Below are 26490 nucleotides of genomic sequence, written 5' to 3' on the forward strand. Positions count from 1 at the left end.
AATTTTCATACTTTGCTCACTGACATGTAACTGTGATACTACATCACATCTTCCAAATTACAGTCCTTATATTTTTATTAACTGTATTTGTTCTTTTGGAAATCCGACTACAAAACAATTTTAGGGCTATGTCTAATGAGTACTATGAATAGATTAGACTTCAGCATTTCCCTACCATCCTATAGATTTTTCTTACCAGCCATCAATGAACACATTTTCAAACCTATCTAAATTCAAATAAAAAATATAATAATTTATTTCTCTTTACCGTATAGACTAGAGCAAGGATTATTACAATTCTAGGGGATAGAGAGTCTGGCGCACAATGACATCATCACTCACAAGGGCACATTACAAATAGAGCTAAAGATTTCATTGGCATTGCAGGATGTCCGTGGTTTACTTAATACTTCATACATCCGCCATGCTGCAGCACTTTGGCCATCTGTCTTTTTAAACCATTTGTTGTCAGGTAGTCTTTATTCTTTCAAAGGCACAAAACTTCCATCTTTTTTCCAGTGTTGCTCCTACACCAGTGAATTCTTGTTTGAACATTCTTGGTAGCTTAACAAGCAGTGACTCAATTTCGTTTGCCGATATCTGCATGGGCAACAAATATGCATGTATAAAAGAAAAGCATTGCGATTGTTGTTTTACCCTGTATTAATGTTTTAGTCTTTACACATACAATAAAATGTCATAGGAGAATCACTAAGACAACATTTTTTTTCCATTTTGATTATACTAAGACTGAGGAGTCTGACCAGGATTTCTTATGAGATGTGTTGTCTTCCGTTAAATAACCAATTAAGAATACTTGACAAGGAATGCACGCATGATACAGGCAATGAAGGCAGCTAGGCTTACTTGGATGCTTAGCTTAAACAAATTGAGTATAATGGGAAAAAAATGCGGGAATTAGATTAATTTCCAGTGTATTATCCTGCAACCTCATGTAAACGGACATACTTTGGAGATCTCATGTTGAGCGAACAACTTATATAAAGAGGAATACAGATGACTATATTTTAACATATAGTAAAAAAAGACCCATCAGTTTAAAGGTGAACATGTAAAACAGGTTTAAGAACCATATTTAATTTATGTTGAATTGAAAAGCTACAGACCTAAGCATCTGCTTCTAAATTTAGTCTTGTTGGTTTTGGATAGTTAATATCTGAACTAAGGCTTCCTTCAGGATTTTTTTTTGTCTCCAAAATTAGTATAAAATAGGTGTGGGGTAATTTATCAATAATCCTTCAAAATCACCCTTATGTTGCTCTGGAAAATTATCACCTGAGCACTGCTACATCAGAATAGCAATTTATTCATTTATTACACGATTGAAGTTTTTTTTCTTTTAATGGTCTGGGCAATAAACCTCACGAGGAATGATGCTTTTCATTATGCATTTAGGGACAAAGGTGTTACATTAGAGGTTGGACAGAATCTTAAAGTAGTAACTGCTACAAATAACCTATCATCAAGTTCAATAGAAACTACAGTTATTATGTTTTGCAATCATACATATTTTTCTTCTTCTGTTGAATTATCTCATTCATTTGTTTAGCATGCATTCCTACAATGTGTTTTATCTTTCACCAAATATGCAACAAGACACACTGTGTTACTTGAGAACTATTAACAACGTAAACGCATTTTATGAAGCCTACAACAGTGTTAGATTAGTAACACCTAATTCTAAATGTCTATTAATGAATGCTAAATTACTGAACTGCAGAACATCTACGAAAATACAGGTGACATCCATATTAATGCAAATTAATTCACCACGGTTAATGAAATTACAAAGCGCTAAACATAAATTCCAAGTAACACGATACATACAGAAGCTTATTTCCTCTTGTTTCTGTCTATATTACAGAACTACTTGGTGAAAAGTTTAGGCTGACAAGATAAACTAAGAGAATGCCAATGGATCCAACCACTAAGATGAAACTTCTGATATTATTTACATTAGAACTTTAGATTTGAGTTATTTCCCCTCCGTGTTACGTTCTTCCTCCTTATTGTGGTGCCTGATTTGTTATAGCAGCCTTTGTATCAGCTGGGTAGGGAGGAGGCATTGGACTTCAGAACATGAAATTGACTGTTTTGCCCCATTTTGCTTGTAAACACAACTTAATTATGGCAAAATAGCCTGGTACGTATGTACAGGTCGAATATCCCTTATCCACAAAACCAATTTTTTTCTTCTTCCAGATAAAGGAAATTCAGAAAAGGGATACTCATGTGAGGGGTAAAATACAAGTTTTAATTTAAAGTAAACAATGGGTTAATAGAGAAACTGCTTTTGCAAATATTGAACCAGTAAAAAGCTTCAGGCAGGAAACAAAATAACGGAATATTTTTGGTTTGGTATTTAGCACATCAGCAGTTTTGTAACACAATGTACATGTAGCAAAATGTATGTTTATAGAAAGACCATACATGACTCTATCCAAGGGGGTCACAGAGGAGCGGCCTTGCTATGGGGAGTAGGAAGATAAAAACCGGCTGCCCCCGGACATGTGTGTGCCTACTTTTTGTATGGTCACCTGTATAACCGTATAATAAAATCTACTATCACTTCATTTGCTTTCTCTGAATCTTCACATACTGAGTTTCAAAGAAAACACTCATGACTGAGAGTGCACAGGAAAGAGGTGTCTGACATCTCCTGTAGTTAGGTCTTTTCCCCATCTCCTTTCGGCTTCTCCCTGTTGTCTCAGAGCGCTTCCGGTCCATTGTTCAGGCTTTCGCAGAGCACTTTCGCTCCCTTTTCCAGACCGGAAGTTCTCTGGAGAAGCCTGAACAAAGGACCAGAAGCGCTCTGGGTCTGCAGGGAGAATCCTGAGGAACGGATTGGACACAGGAGAGAAAATCCAAAATACTTGTGCATAAGGGATACTCAACCTGTATCTCCAAAACATTTGCTGATTTGAAAGAAAAAAGAAGACTCAATCTAATGTTCCATTGCAATAAGGTCACAATTAATGTAATAATTCCACTTCTCTAAAGGGCATTGCCGCAAATTGAAATTTGGAATAAATTATGTAATACACTACATGGGATATACATGTTTGTACACAGAAACGTAGAATTTGATGGCAGGTAAGAACCATTCGGCCCATCTAAGTCTTCCTGATGTAACGATTCTAGCAGTGAAGGGAATCTGTTGCACAGCAAAAATCTCAGTCAGCTATAACCCTGCTACTCATAAATAAAATAAATAGACAACAAAGCAGATATGACAAGATTGAAGGTATTTGAAGTAGGATTCAGAGGATTCAGATCCATTCCTCCTTCTCTTGTTTATCGCTACAATTTAGAAATGATGCTGATCCCACGCTCTTTAATTCACACTATATCTCCCAACTCTTATTACCAGTTTAACGCACTAGTACCTTGTCTGTAATTCTTTTTATTTCTTTAGCATCTTGTCTAGTATCTTGTCTGCAATTCTCTATTTCTTTAGGTTCTGAGCCTCTATTCCATTAAGGTTCATATTCTATTTCTCCCACTGTTCCTTCCATTTGCACGGTTCAGTTCGAGGCCCCTTAGTGTTTTCACTGTATACTACCCCCTCAAAACATTTGTGTAATTTAACTCAACAACGCATCGTATTAGCTATGGAAATGGAATGGTCAGGATGAACTGAATTGCATTATAGTGCAACCTTATTCATATAGTATGTCTGAAGACAAAACTGAATTAGTTATAGCTCTTTCTGATTATTGTACTTTAATTTTGTGAGAATAATGTAAAGAAATGCATATCAGGTTTTTCTGTAATATATCACTATACTTCCGGGGAGTTTCAGTGGCAAATCAACGCAATACAACCAACTGGATTTGATTTGAAGAGTGCTACTTCTCTGAAGCCGTGATATGATGGCACTCCAAGATACCTTTTTCCCCAGAACTGAAGGCCATGCTAACAAATCCTGCCCATCAAAGAGGATTTCGATTAAATGGGGAAGGACCTGCTTGATAAAAGAACTAATCTGATGCCTGCATTTTCCATTTAAAAATCTGCAGTTTCAATCAGCTATTAAATCTTTTGTGCTCCGGGTCCTTTTTATGTCTTTTGAAGTCCACTTAAAATGTGTTACGAAGAACACCACTCTTTCTTCTGCTTTGATCTATATTTAAGCCCTTAGAATTGACCATCTCTGTCTGTTTGATCCTTGGCTAAATACATTGGTCTACATACAGCTGCCGTATCCAATCACTATGTTATTGACAGTTTTAGACCAAAGTTTTAGAACTGAACCCTGAATAATTTATACAGTGTATTCATAAAATGAAATTAAAAATTTTACTCAGAATATCCTCCACTACACTACGTGTCGTCTATAGCGAAGTCTTCTCCCAAACAATAACGGTTTGTGAAACATATCTCTCAACATTTGGAGGATACGGTTAAGCAGGTTGATTAGATGTGTGGCTTTACCAGGATTTTTTATGTGACTTTGTGGCCTATTAATATTTGTATTACTGAGGATATTGACAAGGAACATAATGTATTCACATATTACTGTAGCTTTTAGGGCTGTCAAGTCATACACTCATACTCAGCAAAGAGATAGTAGAAAAAAGGGACATCAGGGGATTAAAGATGTAGAGCAGGGGCGCCCAACCGTGCAGCAGCTGGAGGGCCGCAGGTTGGACGCCCCTGATGTAGAGGCACATAAAAAAGAACACTTTGGGGATGTGCTACAAACATTCTCTTGTAATATTTGTTATAAACGTGAGACATTTTAACAGCATTCCGTCAGAACCCCTAAATTTTGCTGAGGTAAGGTGTAGATTTAGACACAGCTAAGAACGGAACCCCCATAGACAGAGAATAAAGCATTGCCCTGAGACCTAGTAATCATTTGTTATATCTGAAGTCTTCAGAGCACATCACTTAGTATGATCAAATGAATGTCATCACTCTGACACTGCTGCAATCAGCAAAGCACAAAAGTTTTTTTAGTGATGTTATCTACGGAAGTCCATATCCATGGATAGTGCCCTATCAAAAAGGCAATGCAGAGACATCATAATGTGACATAGTATCAGTGAATTTCCAAGGGGAAAAGTGTCCCACTTGCCTCTTCTTGTGGATGCTTATGATGTCATCAATGTGTCATCTGCCTCAGTTTCCAATAATTCAGTTTATGGATAAAACAACCAATAATGCACCAAACATTTCCAATAACTCAGCATCCGTGCAATAAGACTTTCGAAAAGCATTTTCTGTTTAGTAGAAAGCTAAATCTAGTTCAAAAAGCACATACACATACACAAACAGAGCAATAAAAATGAGTTTTACCCGTGAGTCCAGCTGTTGAAGATAAGACCATAAGTATTCGATATTAGCGCCAAAGGGATGGACATTGAGAAATGTTGATATAATACCTGTGTGGGGAAAGTACGAGGTATAAGTATAACTGCACGTTTCAGCACAGACATTCAGCACAGCTCAGTTCACACCTAAAGATTATTTATTCCAGCAGCAAAGGAACATTTCATTCACAGTTTAATGGTTACAAAAAAATAACCTATTTTACAGGAATAAGTCAAAAATGGTTTATAATAAATCACATAACTCGGAGAACTGTAACAGTTTTTAACCAGGTGAGTAAGATAAAACAACGTGAAAACACTGTTTTTTCTATCCAGTCTTCAGGCTTATTAAGCATCAATTTTATGCTTGATTTACCAATATAAAATTGCAGCGATTGGAATAAAGCAATTATCATTTCTCCTTAAAGTGGATGTTCCCCAGAGAAAATATTTTATATAGACGTGTCAAGAAACACATTGACTTGAATCTTCCCAATAATTACACTGTTTGTAGCCATAAAAACTATTTAATTCCCATTATTGCTAAACGATGCTGTGTAACATCTAACCCCCACGATGTAGTTGCTTGTTTTTATATTAAAATAAACCAGCCAGAAGATTATAAATGAGGGTTAGAAGCAACAAAACTACGTGACAATACCTCTCAGTATCAAACCTCAAAATTGTATTATTTTTATACGGCTGAGACGTTGCTAGTGGGGCGAATAAAACCACACAAGGACAACATGTACATGAAAAAAATCCCAAATCTGTTTTTGTACCAGATGATTGTGGCTTATTGTAGACTAGCTCAAGGTCGTAACCATTCTTTCAGCTGCTAAGGAAGAATAATACCATATTTACTGCATAATGAAAGATGTTGACATTATAACTGTTAAAAATGGGAACCAACTGGAAAATCCATGGTGTTGGGGGTGGGTTGGCAGAACATGACATACCAGGTCACTGTATAAAACCCCACAAATTAGGAAAAGGGCTTCTATTTTTATACTATGGCAGACAGTAGAGTAGATAAAGTTGCATTGCTACAAAATGTCAACATTACATCATAAGTAACATCTAACACACAACATTTTTGTAAAGAGTCATATATGGTATCAGAAGATATACAACACATACAGCTTCCAAACCGAAAATATTCTTTATATAGAAGGACTTCTAAAGAATAAAACATCTGAAAAATGGGAAAGATGGTTATGGATATAGTGACCCCATAAAGCATATAAACGCTCTTCCCCGAGACCAATTTACCTGAAAACTTTCCAAAGCGGACCCTGTGACACTTCAAACATCAACCTTTTAAAAAGCCCATTCACAGACTAATTGCAAGATTCTGCAGAAATTATTTTAACATATTTGTTAGCAGAGGGCGCCCAATACAGAAAGATATTCAAGGCTTACAGCAGTGGAAGCAGCAGCTGGAGCCGGTTATTGTGTGTATACTACAAAGAAGAATACTGCTTACACTGTAAAGAAAGCTAAATCAGAGCAGCTTTTGTAGTAACAGCCAATGTCTGCGCTCAGCGATGCAATTGATGGAGGAGATTTAAAAGCTGGAGACTAAAATGCCTCCTCTACTTTATGTAATTTATTTATTGGCTTAAATGGGAAACTGGAATTTTGTTTCATGTATATTTTAATGGTACAAACGAAGACTCATCCCCCAGGAATCAGTTTCAAACACTAGTCACTGTTTCTGAATCCGTTTCCTCACTAGTGTACAATATATTTATTTTTCTTTCTGATTTACTGATGGTTTTTCACACATTTTCAGATCTGTAGGCTCAAAAAATATATCCTTATTAGAGGATCTCTGTTTTCTATGGAATTTGATTCTGGATTCCAAAGTTTATCATATTTTCAAAGGCTTTACTTTTCTGTTTCAAACAAAAAAAATGGCGTTTTAATATTAACACAACTACACGGTTACCATTCTGGTCACAGTCTTCTACCATCAACTACCGCCTATTCCAGACTTGGCAACTTAGACGGCCCCTTGACGGATCTGAAGTTGATTTGATTTGCTTCCATCAGTGACAGACTGTAGTTAGTTATCTGGCCTTACCTATAAGCAATGCTTCTTTCTCTGATTTAAAACACTGCCTTTGTTTCTCAGCATCCTTCTCTTTATCATGGTTGAAGACCGCAACGCTAACTGTACCGTTTTCCTGCAAGTATACAAAGGAAACATCATTTTATTTTTTTTATAACGGTTTATTGTTACTTCATTATCAGTTGCTATGCAATTATTGCCAAGAAGCATTGAAAAAAACAAATACCCCCCACAAATAAAGCCGCCTATTGGTCAATCTTAACTTTTAATTGAAAATTACATTTTACTCTAGTTTGTTTGAATTTCAGTTCTAAAACTAAAGTTATCTCTTTATTCATGCAAAATAAACATGATAAATTATACTGAGAATTATGTAAATGAAGTCTAGTGCTCACTGTAACCTTTTAATGGTGGGTGGTTTATTTATGTAGCTTCTATAAAATAAAAGGCAGATTTATTCACCAAAAAATCTATATTGGATGTGGCTATGTTCTTAAATTATTAATACAATATAAAACATATGCTATGTATGAATCAGGAATGTTTACATACAATGCATACCTATTACAAAATAGCTAAAATATGTACTTTTTTAAATCAACGTATGTATGTATGTGTGTGTATATATATATATATATATATATATATATATATATATATATATATATTAAAGGAAGAACTTTACAGTCACAATATAACTACTGACCGCTGCCAGTGTTCCCATCTTTGGTGAAAAGATTAAAAGTTAGGAGCTTGGCCAACTAAAATGTGTGTGTCCACAACACATTTTTTCAAAGAATAATAGACATTAAATATTAACTCCATTTAACTGTATTTTATACATTAGACTGCTATCCTATGAACTGTAAAGTAATTTCTCTCATGCAGTTAATGTTATTAATCTCATGTAATGTTTGTAATGTTTAGTGGGGAACTGAATGTAAGCATCTCATTTATTTATCCCTTGACTCCCCTTTGCATTCTTAATCTGTTTCTTGGCAGACATTGAACAAGTGGAAGAGAAAATATGAAAAGTGGTTACAGGACACTGGGATCTGCAGCTTACATATCCCATTTGAATATTGTGTAGCATTTCTCCAGGAGGCTGGAACAGAAAACCGTAAAATGCCAAAAAAATGAGCTGTATTAGTTTGCCAAAAAAATAAATAAAAATTAGTTGTACATGGATATAAAAGATGTCTGTCCCAATAACTATGCGTACAGAAATGCAAGCAGACTATATTATAAATATATATATATATATATATATATATATATATATATATATATACACACACACACACAACATTGAGAGATAATTGATACAATGTATATCGATAATACAATATATATTACATTTTAGGGGATAATAGGATATCGAAACATTGGAGAGAGATCAAAAGAAAGCTACAAATATGGAAAGTGGTTTGCATTTAAATACTTAAAGGGATTTAACAATGTTATAACAAGAGGTCATGGTGGGTCGTAGATGTAACGTAAGCACGTTCTATTTTACTCAGCCGGTAGTAGATAAATGGAACAGTCTCCCAGCTGCAGTGGTGGAGGCTAATACGGTGAGGAAATTTAAACAGGCATAGGATAGACATTAAGCTTTCCTCACCATAGGACCTGATCAAAGACTGATATAAGAGGCTTAAACCCCTTACATCAGGAAAAATGGGCAGACTAGATGGGCCGAATGGTTCGTATTTGCCGTAGAATTCTGTTTCTATAATAATATCTTGATATCGGGTACTGGTGTAACCCGAACATCGATATATGTATGTATGTATGTATGTATATATATATATATATATATATATTGTACAAGTTGTAAACTGTATGTAGTAGAAGCCTCTACTTTTTTCAATGCAGCATTTCTATGGTATTCAAGACACTACTAGGAACAACTGGTTAAATGTTTTATTGTTAATATAACTCAGCAGCTCGTGAATAAGATTTCTTTCTACGTTTAAAAATTGGCTCCCCTTACCATCAGGTGCATTGCGTATTCTGAAAAACATGGTACGTATTGTTCTGCCTTTTATATCTGTCCACCTACTACCGCACATTATGCTTCTGGTACCATTTGCAAAGTGACAGCAGGCGCTCAGAGCAAATCTGCAAACGCTTTTATCGCGGCCCTCGTTGTTTAAAGGGAAAGGTTGCAGTTACAACTATTTTTTCTAACAGTGTATCTATATTCTAAATAAAGATTTAAAATAATTCCAGTTTGGTGCTTGATGGGAAAATGTTAAAAATGATCGTGGATACCTAGGGTCTGTCCACTTAGTAGGTAGTATATAACCTATATATTGTAAATGAATACTTAAGCCAGAAAAGGTGCCAATAACATTTTACCTACGCTGGACTCTTCAAAGTTCATTAATATGATGATGTATCAAAGCAGGGTTTGCCATGCATAGCATTTCATCACAGTGAAACCCCGCTCCTGTCTTATATAAATTTAAACAGCCCTTCGCATGCTCTCGTGCTACCTCTTCAGCCATAAGGTCACGTGTAATTACTCACTCACGTTCATTAACACGCTCATATAGAACGCTTGCATCCGTTCCATAGCTGAATTACCAGATTTTGCTCATTATAAAAGAACGAGATCTTATGTGGGGTGAAGGAACTGGTAGCCCGTCACAGTAAACACGTCAGTTCCCTCAATATGCCCATGGCCTCCAAATCCTAGACCTACGAATGGAATTGGCACATCAACCCTTTCCTGGCTTTCTGCTAAGTATTCCTTACAGTGCGAGTCATCTCTCCCAGGTTTGCCAAGAAGCGAACCAACACATTTTGAAAGTTAAACCAGCAGGTGACTCCAGCGGATCAGCCTCTGAATAATCAGGAAGCTGGTTAGGTCCTCTGTGCCCTCGTTTCTTGCTCGCAGACTTCCTTTGCTTGCCGGGACTGCACAGTTACCCCGTCGCAGGTGCTTTAAACTGCTGGCTACTGCAATAAATTGCTTGTTCTGCCTGGTTATAGCCTGTGGTCCCAGGTCTGCCCATCTGCCCTGAAGCTTCTGAATATAAGGAACAGTATTGCTCTGCAATCCCTGAGTGGCATTTTGCGGCCCTCAATCTACTGATTGCAAAGACTTGCTGTCTATTGTGAGGCTACAGGGCTCAATTACTGAACCTAAATACGAAGCTCATGCCTTACAGCCGTTATGCTCTAGAATTGCTGATTCCATTATTTTCTAGAAAGGCCAATCTATGCCGCTTCTTCCAGCACCCTTCCTTTAATTACAGTACAGACTGATTGCACCATTTTTTTCCTCCCTATCCTCAGCCTGCAGCAATTTACCAAACAGACATAAGGAAATTAAGAGTGTATATTTATTAATATCCGATTATAATAAAACTATGTACTGCTCCCGGAGCACAATATTCCTCAGAGTGAATAGTGTGTTCTCCAATCTTTTCCTGATTTATGTAACCTGCAACGGTGTAATTAATAAACAAGAAACAGGAAATTAATAGAGACTTAAAAATTGTTTTTAGCACAATGTTTTTTTTAATAGCAGACACAGCTATTAATTTATTTAAACAGTCTGTGCAATGCAGCAGATGAGCTTGGCTTTATCTTTAAAAGTGCATAAGAAAAAGTTTAGGTTTTAGATTTTAATAGGGAGAGTGACCACATCATGCGAACGAATTCCAAGATGCACATACATTTCACTCGTTGCTAACCAGCACATTCAAAGCATATATGCGTTGTATTCAGTTATATGAATATAGAAACTGAATTTATCAGCAGATAAGAATCTTTCAGCCCATATAGTCAGCCCGTTTTTTTCCCTCTATTAAGAACTATGTGAATGTATGTTTAAAGTCCAATACTATGTTAATCTCTACCACTTCTGCTGGGAGGCTGTTCCTGTAATCTACCCCCTTCTCAGTACACATCCCACATGCCCCAGGCCTTTACATGTGATGGCCAACAACTTATCAACACAAAGTTTTAGTCCATTTTACATTTTTTATTCCCATTGAACTGGATTGATCTTTTGGGTAACTTACCTTGATGAGATAATCATGGTTGTTGCACTCTGACACCTCCTTGGTTCCTTTAAGCTGTACAGGTACAAAAAAATAAATAAAATAATAGTTAGGATATTTATAATAAATCATCCCTGGAAGATTTGCAAATCACCAACATGGGATCCCAGAAGTGTTACCGACTGTATGAACGGAACCTTTGCACTTGTACAGATTTGTTCATGATCAAACGGAGCTTGGAATTTACATGAAAACTTAGCGCGCCACATTTACTTTCCATGATTAGACATTTTTCTAGGTGGTAAAAGATCTTTGGAAGGTTTTACAGATTGAGGAAACTTTACTTTTATGTTGATGTCGTTATACTGGAAATAACAAGGTTGGAAAGTTTATCTGCAGGAGATAAAAATGCTTTACAAAACAGTGTTTCTAATTGGTTTTCAGCATAATGGTGGCAAGCTGGCTCCCCACTATTAATTTTCTTTACCTAAATTAAAAAAAAATTCCATACAACATGCCATTACCAGATACTGTCAAACTGTGACTGTATTATGTATGTGAATAAAAGAAAAAAAGCCTTTGACTTGAAATGAAATATATATATAAATATATATATCTCATTCCATCACACAACACTGTTTATCTAAAATTAGCGCATGTTAGCAACAGGAAGTTGGTTTTAGAATCAAGAAACTAAGACATCAGTAGAATATGCTCTTTATCTTATCACATGTATACCTGGATTTCAGTAACCATCTGTTTCCAACAGGAACACAAAAAAAAGCCCTTGAAATCATTAAACACCTTAAATTTTATAATGCGGCACATGTATGCAGGAGTCTAACCCCAACAATGTTGTGACATCTTTCCCTACCACCACTGTGCCCCAACTTTCATCACCCCTTTATCATAACCCCAACATTGTCATATTCCCCACAAGACGTTTCCCAGGTAAGCTAAGGGGCAAAGTTGCAAATATAGATTGAACACCAATAAACACCAATAGATTCAACCTCTTAAGACATGCACTCATACTGGCAACCCTTTTTCACAATGACACAAAACACATTCACCGTTCTCAGTCAAACTGACACAACCTTGAACACGCCGACACCACTCACCCATCTACCGGCTAAACTAATGCAGTCTTAATCAAATCAACACACACTCAAACATACACATCTCAGCCACACATACACACACACACTAACTTTTCTGGTATCCCCATGGGCTTATCACTCTGTAAATGTAGGCGTTATTGACGTTGGCTCAGCATTAAGCTAATTATATAAAATAATAACTCTGCATCATTTTCATATTAGTATATATGATTTTAAATGTCTATAATGCTAAATGTCTATGCATAGAACATGTTTAACATTAAATGAAAATTGCTCAATACCCATTATTCTCATTAGTATATAATTATTTTGAAGAAACAGTCAAACTTTTATATTGATTTCATTGTATTCATTTTGTATCCACAGGTTCCAGAGTGCTGTGGGTTAGATAGACAATAAAAAACAGAGCCGAGGCTTTGGATGGGTCTGTTCACAAAATGGTATGTTTTATACCCAGGACTGTATCTATAACAAGGGGACATCCTCTACGGCTGGAGGAAAGAAGGTTTCTACACCAGCACAGACGGGGGTTCTTTACAGTAAGAGCGGTGAGATTATGGAACTCTCTGCCAGAGGAAGTGGTGATGGTAAACTCAATAAAAGAGTTCAAAAGGAGCCTGGACGTGTTTCTTGAAAGCAATAATATTACAAGTTATGGATATTAGATTAATAGGGACAGAACGTTGATCCAGGGATTTATTCTGATTGCCATATTTGGAGTCGGGAAGGAATTTTCCCCCTGGTATGGGGCAATTGGCATCTGCTTCATAAGGGTTTTTTGCCTTCCTCTGGATCAACACAGTAGGGACACAATATGTATATAGGTTGAACTTGATGGACTTTGGTCTTTTTTCAACCTTATGAACTATGTTACTATGTTACTATGTTATAATGTAACTGTTGATTATACCTCCCAATATTTTAATAATGCTAAAGATGGACACCTGCGTCTTCGCATATATACATATATTCTGTTTACAAATGTTAAGTAGTTAGTCATTGTTTAGGCTCTATTGATATGTCGACAGCGACACTTAAAACGTAAGTAATGGAAAGATGATATTTTATGGTGAATTCTACTTTACAGCAAATCACTTTGGTAGTTCCACAGTGGCCTTTAGCTGTTCTATTTCAAAATACAGTTTGTGTGTTTTGCGTTTATACTGTTGATGTTTTGACAGGAAACAGACAGTGTGTACAAAGCCATCAAAAAACTCATTCTCTCCATGTGCATACACAATGGCAATGTCTATAAACGTAACAATAAGGCGCCCCTTTTTTGAAAGGCATCACAGAATATAATGAAATATTTACCTCTCTGGAGAATACAGCAGAGGAATGGAACACAGCAAATGTGTCAATAATGCAGTAATTATCCGTTACTTACATTAAAATCCAGCCTCAGAGAGTCTTTTGAAGCTGAACAATATTGGATATTACCAATAACAATTAGTCTAGCAGACTAGAACATATTATATAAAGCATAGCTTTGACTGGTTCATTTAATTTATTTAACATGATAATGCACAGTACCAGGGTGACTCGGGGTTCATTTTACGTATGTCAGTATGTTGTAATGTTGGCGGTAGGCACTGGGTTGACTGGATTTGCTTTTTTATTTTTTTTTATTCTATTCCTAAACAAGCCACCAAAATGTCTAGAGTAACAAGTATTTTAAATAAAAGTTACATTGATACTTTCTGTGCTCTTTCTATTGGAGTTTCCATGTAGTCTCATTTTTTAATACCATACTTTCCAAGTGTAATGTTTGGTGCGTTTCAGCTTAATTCTTTAAAAAAAATGTTTATTATGTTTTGTAAACAAAATTAAAGATTGTGGATACAAGAATCAATATATATATATATATATATATATATATATATATATATATAATTCTTAAAAATGCTCTGGCATTAAAGAAAAATTTCTTGAACAAGTAAGCATTTCCAGTTTATTACGTTACCATCACTTTAAACGTAGGTAATTGGACCATAAAAGAAACAGACTAGTAAGCAATGTGTCAAAGAAAACTGTTTAAAAACTTATTTGGATAAATGATACTATAAATTGCTGGAGGCAAAAGCCTGGTTCTTTATGAGAGGAAACGCAGACTTGGCCTCTTATCTGTTAATTCCAATTACATACCAGAAAAAAACAAAACAACCTGTTTTTTAACTGCTCAGAAACTATTAAAACAGGCCCTTGTTTTACACAACTTTTCTAGTAGGTTTCGAAAATGTTTATTAATTTTCTGAGACCCCTTATATAGATCACATTTAAAGATTTTTGGAACATGAGGAATAGTATTTACATGATAGTCCCTTTAGTGATACTATTTAATGCAAGCACACATAAACACAGACATACACACTATCTCTTTCAAATATACCCAAGCTCACACATTCACTAACATTTACGTTTTTCATCTACGAACAGCACAGAGCTGGTTGTGGCCGTTCAGACCGCTAAAGATGAATAATTATTACTGTAACCATCAACCATTCAAAAGCAAGAGACAAATAGTTTGCAATACCATAAATCCAGTATTATTACGGCAGAAGGAAAAGGAGAGGTCAACTACAGTTACTGTCCAGGGGGTGAGGAAAGGGCCAAATGCATATTCGGGATTGTACAAAAGCCCTCCATGCATTTGCAAGAGACACATGGATCACGCAGATACCATACATATTAAACTGTATGTGATGTCTGGAGTGTCCCTTTAAGTACCATCTTTATATTTTGCGCTTACACATTGAATGAAAAAAAAACAGACACACAGCTAAAATGTAAAAATGCTCTCTAGGTTTCCTAGACATTAATGGAAAAACACGACTAAACTTAAATTTGTGCATACAATGCTGTATGTGTATAAAAGTGCTGATTTTGTATAAATGTTATCTTTATCAGCACTCAGTTTCGTTCACAAGCTAAGGAAGGACTACATGGAAATATACTGGTTTACTTAGTAATCTGCCTTTAAGCGATTTATATCACAGTATCAAACTATGATTGACTGTGCTCTGCAAGAAACACAATCCACCTCTTTATTCAGCCCCACACAAAAAATATCATAGTATAGCTCCATCATTGAAGATGACCTTTAAGGGCGAAGATTCTAGGCATAAGAAAGTAGCCTAGCTCTGCTTCAGTAGCTAACCGGTGGGCACATTTATGACTGAAGCCATATTTACAAACATAGATTTCATAAGTTCATTCAGACCCGCATTTGATACTGCTGATACCAGAGCTATGAGAAATTCTGTATCAGTCTGCGCCAGGAAGAAAAATAGATAAAAGTATAGATAAAAGAAGAAAAATAGCAGCTACTAACACCAATTAGCAGTCCCTGATTGTCTAAAGACGGGCCGATATAAATAGAATAAACTGGTGTGAGCGCCATTAAATATAGATATGGAAAGTTTGCATTAAAAACAAATACATTTTAATACACAATAATAAAAAGGTGCAGTCATAAAATGTATATAACATAAAAAATATTGAATGTACAAGTGAGCACAAAGAGTGCTTTCAATTTGGCAAACTCTGTTCTTATGATTATACAGAAACCTGATGGGTTTTGTCAATAAGGCTTCTTCAAAAGGCAAGCACACATAAACGTTTCTACAAAGAAAGAAGAAAAGGAACAATAATAAAAAGATAAAAGGCGAGGATTTAAAAAAAAAAGTTGTATAAATTATTATTGCACCTTTTTATTATACATTTAGATGTATTTATTTTTAATGGCAACTTTTCATATAATATGGCATATCATACATATTTGATAGCACACACCAATTTTGATCCCAAAGCTAACCTGGTGTAAAAATCTCACATTTGTTATCATATAAATTGACAAATAAAAGACTATATGTACATTGAAATACTTTTCTGTGTTCTCTCCCAACATAAGCAAAAAAACCTAGCTTTTGCTTTCTGGAAAAGAAAAGCAGAAACGACGTGTATTTTAAGGTTTTACAATGTTCTGCATCAAAACCACATATTCCACAGTGGTTTGCGTGCGCCATATACAATTTTTGAACGTTTCTTCACCCAGCCAATTCCATATGGAGAGAATCAAGCTGAGGCAGCTGGGTTACTTAATTAACAGAGGTCACACCAGTGTGATATTATTCTGCTACAACATGCACCTGCTGTACAGGCAGGGCACCGCAAATAAAATGTGAGCAGAAACTCATTTCAGAAAGTTCTACTACTGATTGCATGTCTTTACAGATGAGCGACTCTGTGAGTGATACAGAACTCATTGCAGAAAAAAAAAAGTGAGTAATTTGTTGGAAGGATACAATGTATAAATCATCATCATGAAACTGCCTGTACATACACAAGGACATTTGACAAACTAATTTTCATCAGCAGTAGCCGTTGCTTGATTTTAATTATTAAGTTTTGTTTCGTTCTATTTTCATGATTTCCATAAACTCAAGAATGTTCTGCCTTGCAGAAAAAATGTCATTTCATACATCTGTTGGCTTAATCTAAAACAAGATAACGTGTCAATCATATTTTGAAGGAGTTTCAAACTTATTTGACGGAACTATGGGTTGGGGGAAAAGCTATACACACTTTCACAAATCGACTATTTAGTCATTAAGTTTCAAGTTTTTAGAGAGAATGTTCAGTGTGAAGGACACTGACTGGTGATAGGAAAGTGGTGGCTAAATAAGGCCCGGGGGCCAGATTTGGCCCATGTAGACATTCAACCAGGTAAAAAGCATTACTTATACCTACACTGAAAAACTGTAATATAATTTATATTACTGAAAACGTAATAATGTAAAAACATTTCTAGTCCTGCTTCCTTAAACACCTGGTTAAATATTTCACGTTTGTGTTTTTTACATTTACATCAGACAGATGGACCACTGAGGATCTGAGAGCTTTGGTCAGTGTTGTTGAACTCATAGGCCTGTAAAGTCTACCAGGATTTTGGAATTTAAAAGGATGTAGTAGTATTAATCCAAGAGAAGACGGAGTCTTTGGTCAAAAGTAATGCATTTTGACTCCTTTAGAAGAGTAGATCACTGAGGTTGGAAACACTTAAGTGACTGCATATAATCTTAATTATCATGTATTCAAAATTTAACATCATCCTTTACTCAGCAGTGTAAAATCCTTCCTTCTGATAATCCATGTAAGTTTGATGGCCACTATTGGACATCCTTGCTTTAGGTAAATCAACATCAACAAATTGGCCCACTGATGGAACTGACTCATCTCTTGGACCAAACCAGCACTGTGTATTATCATGATATGTATGTAGTATCACTTCAATGGCTTATTTTGGTCTCACCTGTTCTTTGAGAACATTGACAAGGGCTTGCGCATGTGTTTGCTCTTCCTTAGCCTTTTCCAGCTCAGTCTTTTTGTTGCTTAACTCCTCCTGCATTGCTACTAATTGCTGCAAAACAAAGAACAGAAAAGTCATTACTGTTCCATTATTCACTTTGATAGTTTTTTTAAATTGTTGTTTATTCAGCTCTTACAAATGTAATCCAGAGTATTCCAAGTGTACTATTCAAACTGTTCAGGTTCTCTGAGTTTGCATTGGAAGAACATAGTACAGAGCATTTAAAACAACTTGATCTGGGAATATAAGCCATGCAGCCAAGATTGCAAAAAAAAATACTAAAAAATAATTGAAATTCACTATTTCTAATAAAATATTAATAATACCAGTAAGAAGAAGTTTTGCTTTGTCTTTTTGTGTAATTGAGACCCTATCAGACATCAGCAAGCAGTGAGATGAATTATAAAATAATAGAATGCAGTGTACAGTCTATTAAAAATTAATATTTTAGTAACAGGTCAGCAACTTTTAAAGTGTTTGTAATACACATTTTGCTCATAACTCCACAGCTACTACACTGTATTACTGACTTTTACATTTGCAGGTACTTAGTTGAGCTTTAACATATGGTATTTTTAAACTCCACATAACAAGGAGTACCTACCCAATATTTGTAAGTGATCTAGTTGGGGGGAGAGAACACATAAACAGACGTACACGTTTTACATAGATCCTAGGTGTCATTCCCATGTGTCGCTTTTCTCAATACATGTAAGGCGGCATTATGCTTTATTTCCCCTTACTAGGAAAATAGTGAATGAATGAAGGTTTATCATTTCTACCTGACAAGTGGTTGATTTGTTACAGTTTCATTTTGGTATATATGTAATTTTATATTGGTATAGAATGTGTGCACTTTACTGATTAATGCAGATTGTAATTCTTATATGACAACTGCTTTAAGCACCATTCAAGTTCATTATAAAATTACACAATGCAAAGAGAAAGATGTAAAGAGTTGTTTTCCCTGAGACATGGGGTTGTGGAGCCACTGTTAGCATTCAATACAGTCTGACTAACAAAGCTATATTTATAAAAAGAATTACCTAAAATGAAAACTAATTACACAAGAAGGCATCATCTTACAGATACAGGAGGTATTTAATGTGTTTCAAGACGTGTCTACTCATATCTGCAAAGTGTTAAGCACATATATTGCAAAAAATTCTTATCCAACGAGGTAACTTTGACTATTCTCAGACTATAGCATGCTAGCAATCCAGGATACGTCAGCCGTTCTTATTTATATCCAAATACTAATTATCAGATACCAGCTGTCTGTTATCTCAAACCTTAGAAGAGGAATTCATTACCTAAAGATTTAATTCATTTCTTCTAAATGAATTCTTCAGTTCATACTCTCACTCTATCGCATTGCCAACTCTTGTTTATTTGGAAAGTTTTCCAACTTCTGGTAAACTATTTCTTAAAGGCTGCCTAAATATTCTACACTAAGTAATCGTTACTAGTATAATTACATATTACAATAAACAATTCATTCTAACCCATTGTGACAGTCAGAATCATTTGGAAACATTTTACTCAGGATTTAGCTTTAAAGCCTGGTATAATAATGAGGAAATAACACAACCAACTCATAAAACTAGTATATCCTAATAATGCCAAATAGGCCAAAGTACATGTTGATGACCAGTGAACATGTTGATGACCAGGTCTACATCAAGTTGGTCCGCAAGAAGTGTGCATAGTAATGCTTCATGGTTTCTTTGGAGGCAACCAGGGAGGAATGGAATGAGACAGAAGTCTCATTTTCTAACTAAAATAAGTAAAAAATGCCTGCACCATTTTGTGTGCAGTGATTTGCACTGTAGTCCTGCAAAATGGACTTCAATATGTATTTAACATGAATATATGGCTGGAGTGATCCTTTCATAAGGAACTACGACCAGACTATGTTAAGGCCATTTCAGCACCTAATCAAATGTAAAATACATTGGCTGGGCATGTGTAATCCACTAGCAGGTAACATATACCATGGTAATACTAAAGTGAAACATTAGCACCACAATTTGATGACAGATACTATGAACCACGTATGTGGCATCCAATACAGTCAAAGTAGAAATATCTTTATTTTTGTTTGTTAATATAAAAGAATAAATCATGACTTTCAGTTGCAAGATGGAAAGCCGATATGGTTGCCATCATGAGTTAGAGTGAGTGTATGGACTGGTTCACTCCTCTATCACCCTCTTGGTAAAGTAAAAAAGAGCCACAGAGGGGGAAAATGTATAAAATATTTAAAAAATACTAGAGGGTCTTAAAAGAACATTCATTAAAGCATTAGTATACTGAAACGTGTGTACAGGAAATTCTACTCCCTCTAAAGTATGAATGGCAATTCTTTGTATTGATGCTATTGTATCACATATAAATATGTGACAGTGAAAAATGAATCTTGAAAATGTATTTAACATAAGCAGCTTTTGCGAGGAAAAAAATTAGATGCAGAAAATGCATTATGTTTTTGAGACGTTCTTTAAAAAAATGAATTATGGTCACATTATTATAGAAGCACATTTTTTGACTTGTGTGATTAATGAATATGCAGCCTTGCGTAGGATAACACAAGCAAACATTAAAATCATCACAACTTCAAGCCTCACGTGGTGCTGTCAGAAGAGTTTGATAAAAACTGTATGGGAAAGAATGTGAATATGCCCCTTGGACTATTAACAGAATGATGCTGTTAAGTGGATTCAAAGATTCCAGATGTTGGATCTGTTACATACAGGAAATTAATGTAAATATATAAATTCTGCTAAAAATGTTTACTGTAGGGATGGTGTCATTGTGTTAACATTGGTAGAACTAGCAACTTAAATGTATAAAATGTAAATAAAGACACTAATAATAATATGACACTGATAATGTACCTAATAATATGAATAAATGATGTCAAATTTATGTACATTAAGAATGATTTAAAGACTTATGGTAAACATAATTATGGTATCCTGGTCATCTGTACAGGCAAACTTGAGTACTCTCCACCATATTTAGCTCTATATTCAGTTTCCTGAGAATCAGCACTGCTCATTCTTTAGCTTGATACTTCTCTGCAATGGATTGTGGCAAAACTCCTCTTGGCCATAAAGTAACGTACCAGGGGGTGGGTGGTGGTCCCATCAGTGGGTGCCATCAGGTCGGCATGGGGTGCGCCCCCTCCAGAGATGGACTATAATATCCGCTGCTAGAGGAGCAGGCTCGGTTGTAGAGATCAAAGAGCTCCCTCTAACCGGCTTAAAATCAATCAAGAGAGTTGATACAGACCTTTGATCCTGCTCCCTTGCGTTTCGCGCTGGCAACTGATTTGATGCCATATCCTGGCACACCGGAAGACAGAATAAGAAGAGCCAAGAGGAAGAACAAAGAGGAGGAGTGGGAAAGAGCATTTGTGTGCGAGTGATGGGAGTTTTGCTGCACAATTGTCAATGTCTTGTTCAGTGTATAGTGGTGGGAGTTATGCTGTACTACCATCAGTGCCTGGCTCAGTATGTAGCAATGGGAGTTATGAACTAAACTATGACTCATATTGTTGACCAGCACAGGTAAAGTGCTGCCCTGCAGTATGTGGGATGTATAGACTCATGGAAGGGAACTGATTAGTCAGTTATACATCATCCATACTGCAGGGCAGCACTTTATTTAGTCTGGTCAGCAATATGTAAAAGTTATATGTGTCCTGGAAAACACGGCTGATGTGGTAACCCTAGTCTCATAAGTTATCCTGTACCACCATGAATGTCTGCCTCAGTATATAATGATAGAATAATTACAGGTCATAAAGGTTAACTTGGTAACTATGGGTAACATCATCAGGCACATGGGAAATACATTTGATTTGTCTCCACACACAAATAGAAGACGTTACCATGTCAATGTTGCAAAAAATGATTGTGATACGTTTAAAAAGCCAGTTTTTGAATGGAGTGTCCAGCCTTGGACATGGTAACAAGAGTGCTATTTTATGAACAGGTCTGAACTGGCACCCTGGCAAATGTGCAGTCAGCTGCTGCCCAAGATTGCTCTAAACGCATCAATCTCTAGCTCCGGCGGCAGATCTGGTACTGCAGGGTTGTGTCCACCAGTAGGATATGCCCGGGCACACAGTACATGAGCATGATAATTTAAAGAGCTACCTCTCATGTTCAGCCTAGCTAGGTCCTAGGGCAGGGGTCGGCAACTCATGGCACGCAGGGTGCAAATGAGCGGCACACGTTGCTGCCGTCTGCTTACCCAATTAAAACGCTGTTTTATTTTATTTTTTGCAGCCCGGAGGGCCACCAAGAGGTCGCTCAAGTTTTCAGCAACCGCTTGGCGTCCCTCACTCTCCTCCGCGAGGCTTCTGTCTTCAGTGTCTTCGTCGCGGTGCCGGCGTTTCATGCTGAGCCCTGGAATATAACATCATTTTCCGGCGCTCAGCAGTGAAGCCGCGGGCACCACAACGAAGACACTGAAGACAGAAGTCTCGCACTGCCATCACAGGACGTCTGAAGGTAAGTGAACTACAAAGGGGGGAGAGGGTAGAAATGAAGGTGTAAATGAAAGAAAAGGTAGCACAGGTAGCGTGTTTATGGGACAAAGATGGCACAGGGTGGGCTGTTTGGGGACAAAGATGTCATATGCTAGGCTGTTTGAGGACAAAGATTGCAAATCCTATGTGTGTTATCTGCATCCTGGTCAGGTTCTATGTGGGCAGTGTGGACACCAGGGCTGGCTTTGGGGTGTGTAACCTGTGATCTATGCCTGAAATTTAGGGAGTTTTATCTATACCTTTAATGCGGAGATTTTGTGTGAATTCCAATTGCTCCATACCTGCAAAGCTCGGTTTTTGTGTTAATCTGTTGATCTATATCTCCTATGCTATATTTCCATACATTATGTATCTCAACCGTTCGCTCCTCTTTAAAATTATTGCCGAAACACCAAGGGACTTGAAGGTTTTACTTTGGCACACCACTACCAAAAGGTTGCCTACCCCTGTCCTAGGGCATCAACCTCCATAAATACACAACTCAAGGTTTACTGTATATTCTCCTGTACTTTTACTGTATATTTAGCGATACAGAAGCTACTGGCACTCTATAAATAAAATGTAATAGTTTTGATAAAGTGGTATTATTACTTTATAGCAACCTGTACCTTCTACAGCTCATCTTAGAAACAGTATGTTGAACTGATAATGGGCCTTTTTTTTTTTTTTTTTTTTAACAAGTTGACATTTTAACCACCTGCCTCTTCTGATTCTATATTGTTGCTTCAATTAGTTTAGCTTAACATAAGTTTAAAGCTGAAAAAGTCAGATGTAGGCAGACAGGGCTTATTGAACCCTGGATGTCAGTGGTTGACATTAAGAAACTTTAAACTATTCAGAAATACATTATATCTCTGCAAGTCAAGTCTTAGACAGTATTCTTCTTGTGAATAAGTGAACCATCATTTAAAAAAAAAATTGAAGGAAAGCGGTATTTTTTGTAAAGTAAGTTTTTCCCAAAAGGAGCTTACCTGCTGCATGTTCTGCACCGTTTGCTGCAGAAACTGTAGCTGTTGGTCCTTGGTTAGGCTTTCTTCTGTTCGGCCATGATGTCCCTTCTCTTGTTTTAGAAGTTCCACCTCATTTCTGTACGCATCCAGCTGCCACCTTAGACTGTCATTCTCCTCTTTCAGTGCATATGCCTGAGCTGCCAAAGCTGTACGAAGACAATCCAGTAAGCCACCAGTTATCATGTGGAAGTTTGTCCCATATGGCTGAAATCTCAGACATGTGCAACCCACTGCACCAATCAGACCATTTTGGAAACATTTTACTCAGGATTTATCATTAAAGCCTGCTATAACTATGAGGAAAATACACACCAAAAGTACTACTTAACCCTTACCACGCTTCAGTAACACATTGGGCTGCATTTAAGTAATTGTGCTAAAAAGTCAGGAAGGAAAACCGGTATGAGCGTCTAACAAAGGGCATCAGAGAAGAAAAGATAACATGGCCTCCAAAGAGAAATTGTCTTTGTAAAGAGGTATACAATCAGAACTATGCTACATTGATTAATTAAAATACCAATAGCCCTAATTGCATGACGCCTGTATGATTTTTATGAACTTTAACCAGGTTAACAAAATAGTCAATTCCATGAATAAGACAAAAGCACTTTGGAAGAAAAGTACTTTAGATGAAATTGTGTGAAATATGTGCCCTGGGCCTTAACCTAACTTCCCATGAACTCCTATTCAACCCAGTCTGAAAACAGTTTCCTGCAGTTCTTACTGCAAATTATTTATGCCAGTCTCTTTCTTTTTTTCTTACTCTTAATATGATTTTGTTTTGTCAAGTCTATATTGTTTTTACAGCATTCAGAATTTAGGAATGCTATTAAAAAACGTGTGCGTGTTCAGAGAGTTTATCTTTCCTTAGTACCAATAGCTTTAAGGCAACACTTTAAAACAGTCACCAGCTGAAGGAGAAATATAATGACTAAAATTGTATAAAAATGTAAATGCTGATATGAAAAAGTGTGTTGCTAACATAAGAACATTACCACATTAGTAGCACTGAATGACACTTAAGTCATTTCCCTGGGACGCTCCATTTGGACTGTTTTCAATTTAAAACGACATTTTTATTACCATAACTGATAGCAGGTGTTTGCGAGAAAATCGATTAGTATGCAGGGATGGAAATTACTTCTCCCAAATGAATTGCACAGTCTGTAATATAAGATAAAAATTGAGTGGCAAAGTGCAAAAGGGCATAAAACAAGTGTCGGTGACATTGGCTGTATATATAACCTGGGTCAAGAAAAACATAGGAAATGGTTGTGTTCTATATCAGAAGACTGAATTGTGTTCTCTTCTGTTTAGCGATTGCTTACTTTGCATCCATTCGATCATTTTATAATACAATTCTGTGTTATTCCTTGGAATGCAATAGAATGCTATTATAAAGAACAGCTGTTCGAAAGCGAAATATACTCCGTTTTTCTCACTGTTTAGTTTTTTTTTTCTCTTCTTGAACAATGCCACTGATTTCAACTTTGGATGAAAATAAATAGTTTTATTAAAAGCACAAGCTAAGCATATGACCTAATAATCACTTTATGGTTGAAAAAGTCAAAAGGGAGCTGCTTGAATAGTTCCTCAATGTCGAGTTCAAACACTCTTTTGTTTCAAATACTAAAAAAAATAAATCCTGAACCTAGTTTCTTCTGGTTTACATAAGTCTAAATTAGTAAATTCAGATAGCAGAATGTAATTATCTCCCTATTAAATATTTGGCATTGATATATACACACACATCACAATTATTCTAAATTCAAGACTATGCAGGAATGCACATTGCGTAAATATTGGACTCTTCTATTACATGAATATACAGAGTTGTCATTGTGTAAGCAATAAATCACAAAAATTATAATTTCATTTTATTGGGCCATTCTAGTCCATTGGTTGTTATGGTGATAAGAACACTTTTGAAGATTCACATTTTATACATAACTCCTAAAATGCCTGACATGGTATACTTTATGCATATTACTAACTCGGTTAACATAAACTAGGAAATATAACTAGGAAATATATGAACTATTGATTCCTGAACCACACACACTATATGGACAAAAGTATTAGGGCATCTGACCATTACCAACAGGGACTTTTATGATATCGCATTCTAAATACATTGACATTAATATTAAGTTGGTCCCTTTTTGCAGCTAAAACAGCTTCCACTTTTCTGGGAAGGCTCTCCACAAGCTTTTGCAGTCCTTTTTTTTTTATTCCATTCATCCAGTAGAGCATTTGTGAGGTTTTGTGAACACAAAAAACAATACATTGTCATTGTAGCTCAGCCACATATTGCACCTAATAAAGACATCTCTGTGTTAATTATACAGGTGTTTGCTGTTAATCTGCCTGCAAAATAATATACATAGTTGGGCTCATTCCTAATTACAAACATTTACACAGGCAGACCTGGGGTCAAAATGTTGGCACATCTGTGTGTTTATTGCTTTTAGAGCCACATCTACTGCCAGGTAAAGGCATGTGTCCTTGGACACCCTTACATTAGAGTTTTTGGCAACCAGCAGCGAAGCTGGTAGTAGCAGGAGTCAATGTTATTGAATGACTCCTGCTCTGTGATAGTACACGTTCCCACACTGCTCTCTTATATCATAACACAGGCGAGTCTTAATGTCTGTGACCAAAACTGGAGATAAGCCTTGCCTAGCAGGTGATAGGAAAGTGAATTGGAGAAAGAAAGGAAAGAAGATATATACCGTATTTGCTTGATTATAAGACGACCCCCCAAAATCTAAATATTAATTTAGGAAAAAAACAAAAAGCCTGAATATAAGACTACCCTATAGGAAAAAAAGTTTTACTAGTAAATATTAATTCATGTAAACAATTTTTTCATATTTAATAAAAGATATGATTGAGAAAAATATATATTTTTTTATTTCCTTTTATTTGCCAACCCCAGTTATGCACATCTGCCCCCAGGGTTGCTACTCTGCCCCCATAAATGCCTTATACCCCCTATTTGCCACTCTGC

At 36.1% G+C, this 26490-nt stretch overlaps 1 protein-coding gene across 2 annotated transcripts in view; it reads right to left on the bottom strand.

Annotated features, from left to right (window-relative positions):
• Positions 1-468: 468 nt before the first annotated feature.
• The window catches only part of LOC149279484 (ecto-NOX disulfide-thiol exchanger 1-like), a 114609-nt gene continuing 88587 nt past the window's right edge, over positions 469-26490 (bottom strand). For both annotated transcript variants that reach the window (XM_089501109.1, XM_089501110.1), the window contains 6 exons: positions 23442-23626; positions 17856-17963; positions 11441-11498; positions 7423-7512; positions 5323-5408; positions 469-600 (listed from right to left, as the gene is read on the bottom strand). In XM_089501109.1, coding sequence (XP_089357235.1) covers positions 469-600; positions 5323-5408; positions 7423-7512; positions 11441-11498; positions 17856-17963; positions 23442-23626 — 659 coding nt within the window. The remainder of the gene's footprint in view (positions 601-5322; positions 5409-7422; positions 7513-11440; positions 11499-17855; positions 17964-23441; positions 23627-26490) is intronic.

The sequence above is a fragment of the Sceloporus occidentalis genome, unplaced genomic scaffold (genome assembly GCF_023333645.1).
Source record: "Sceloporus occidentalis isolate IW3139 unplaced genomic scaffold, rSceOcc1.0.p SCAF_164, whole genome shotgun sequence".
Lineage (NCBI taxonomy): Eukaryota > Metazoa > Chordata > Lepidosauria > Squamata > Phrynosomatidae > Sceloporus > Sceloporus occidentalis.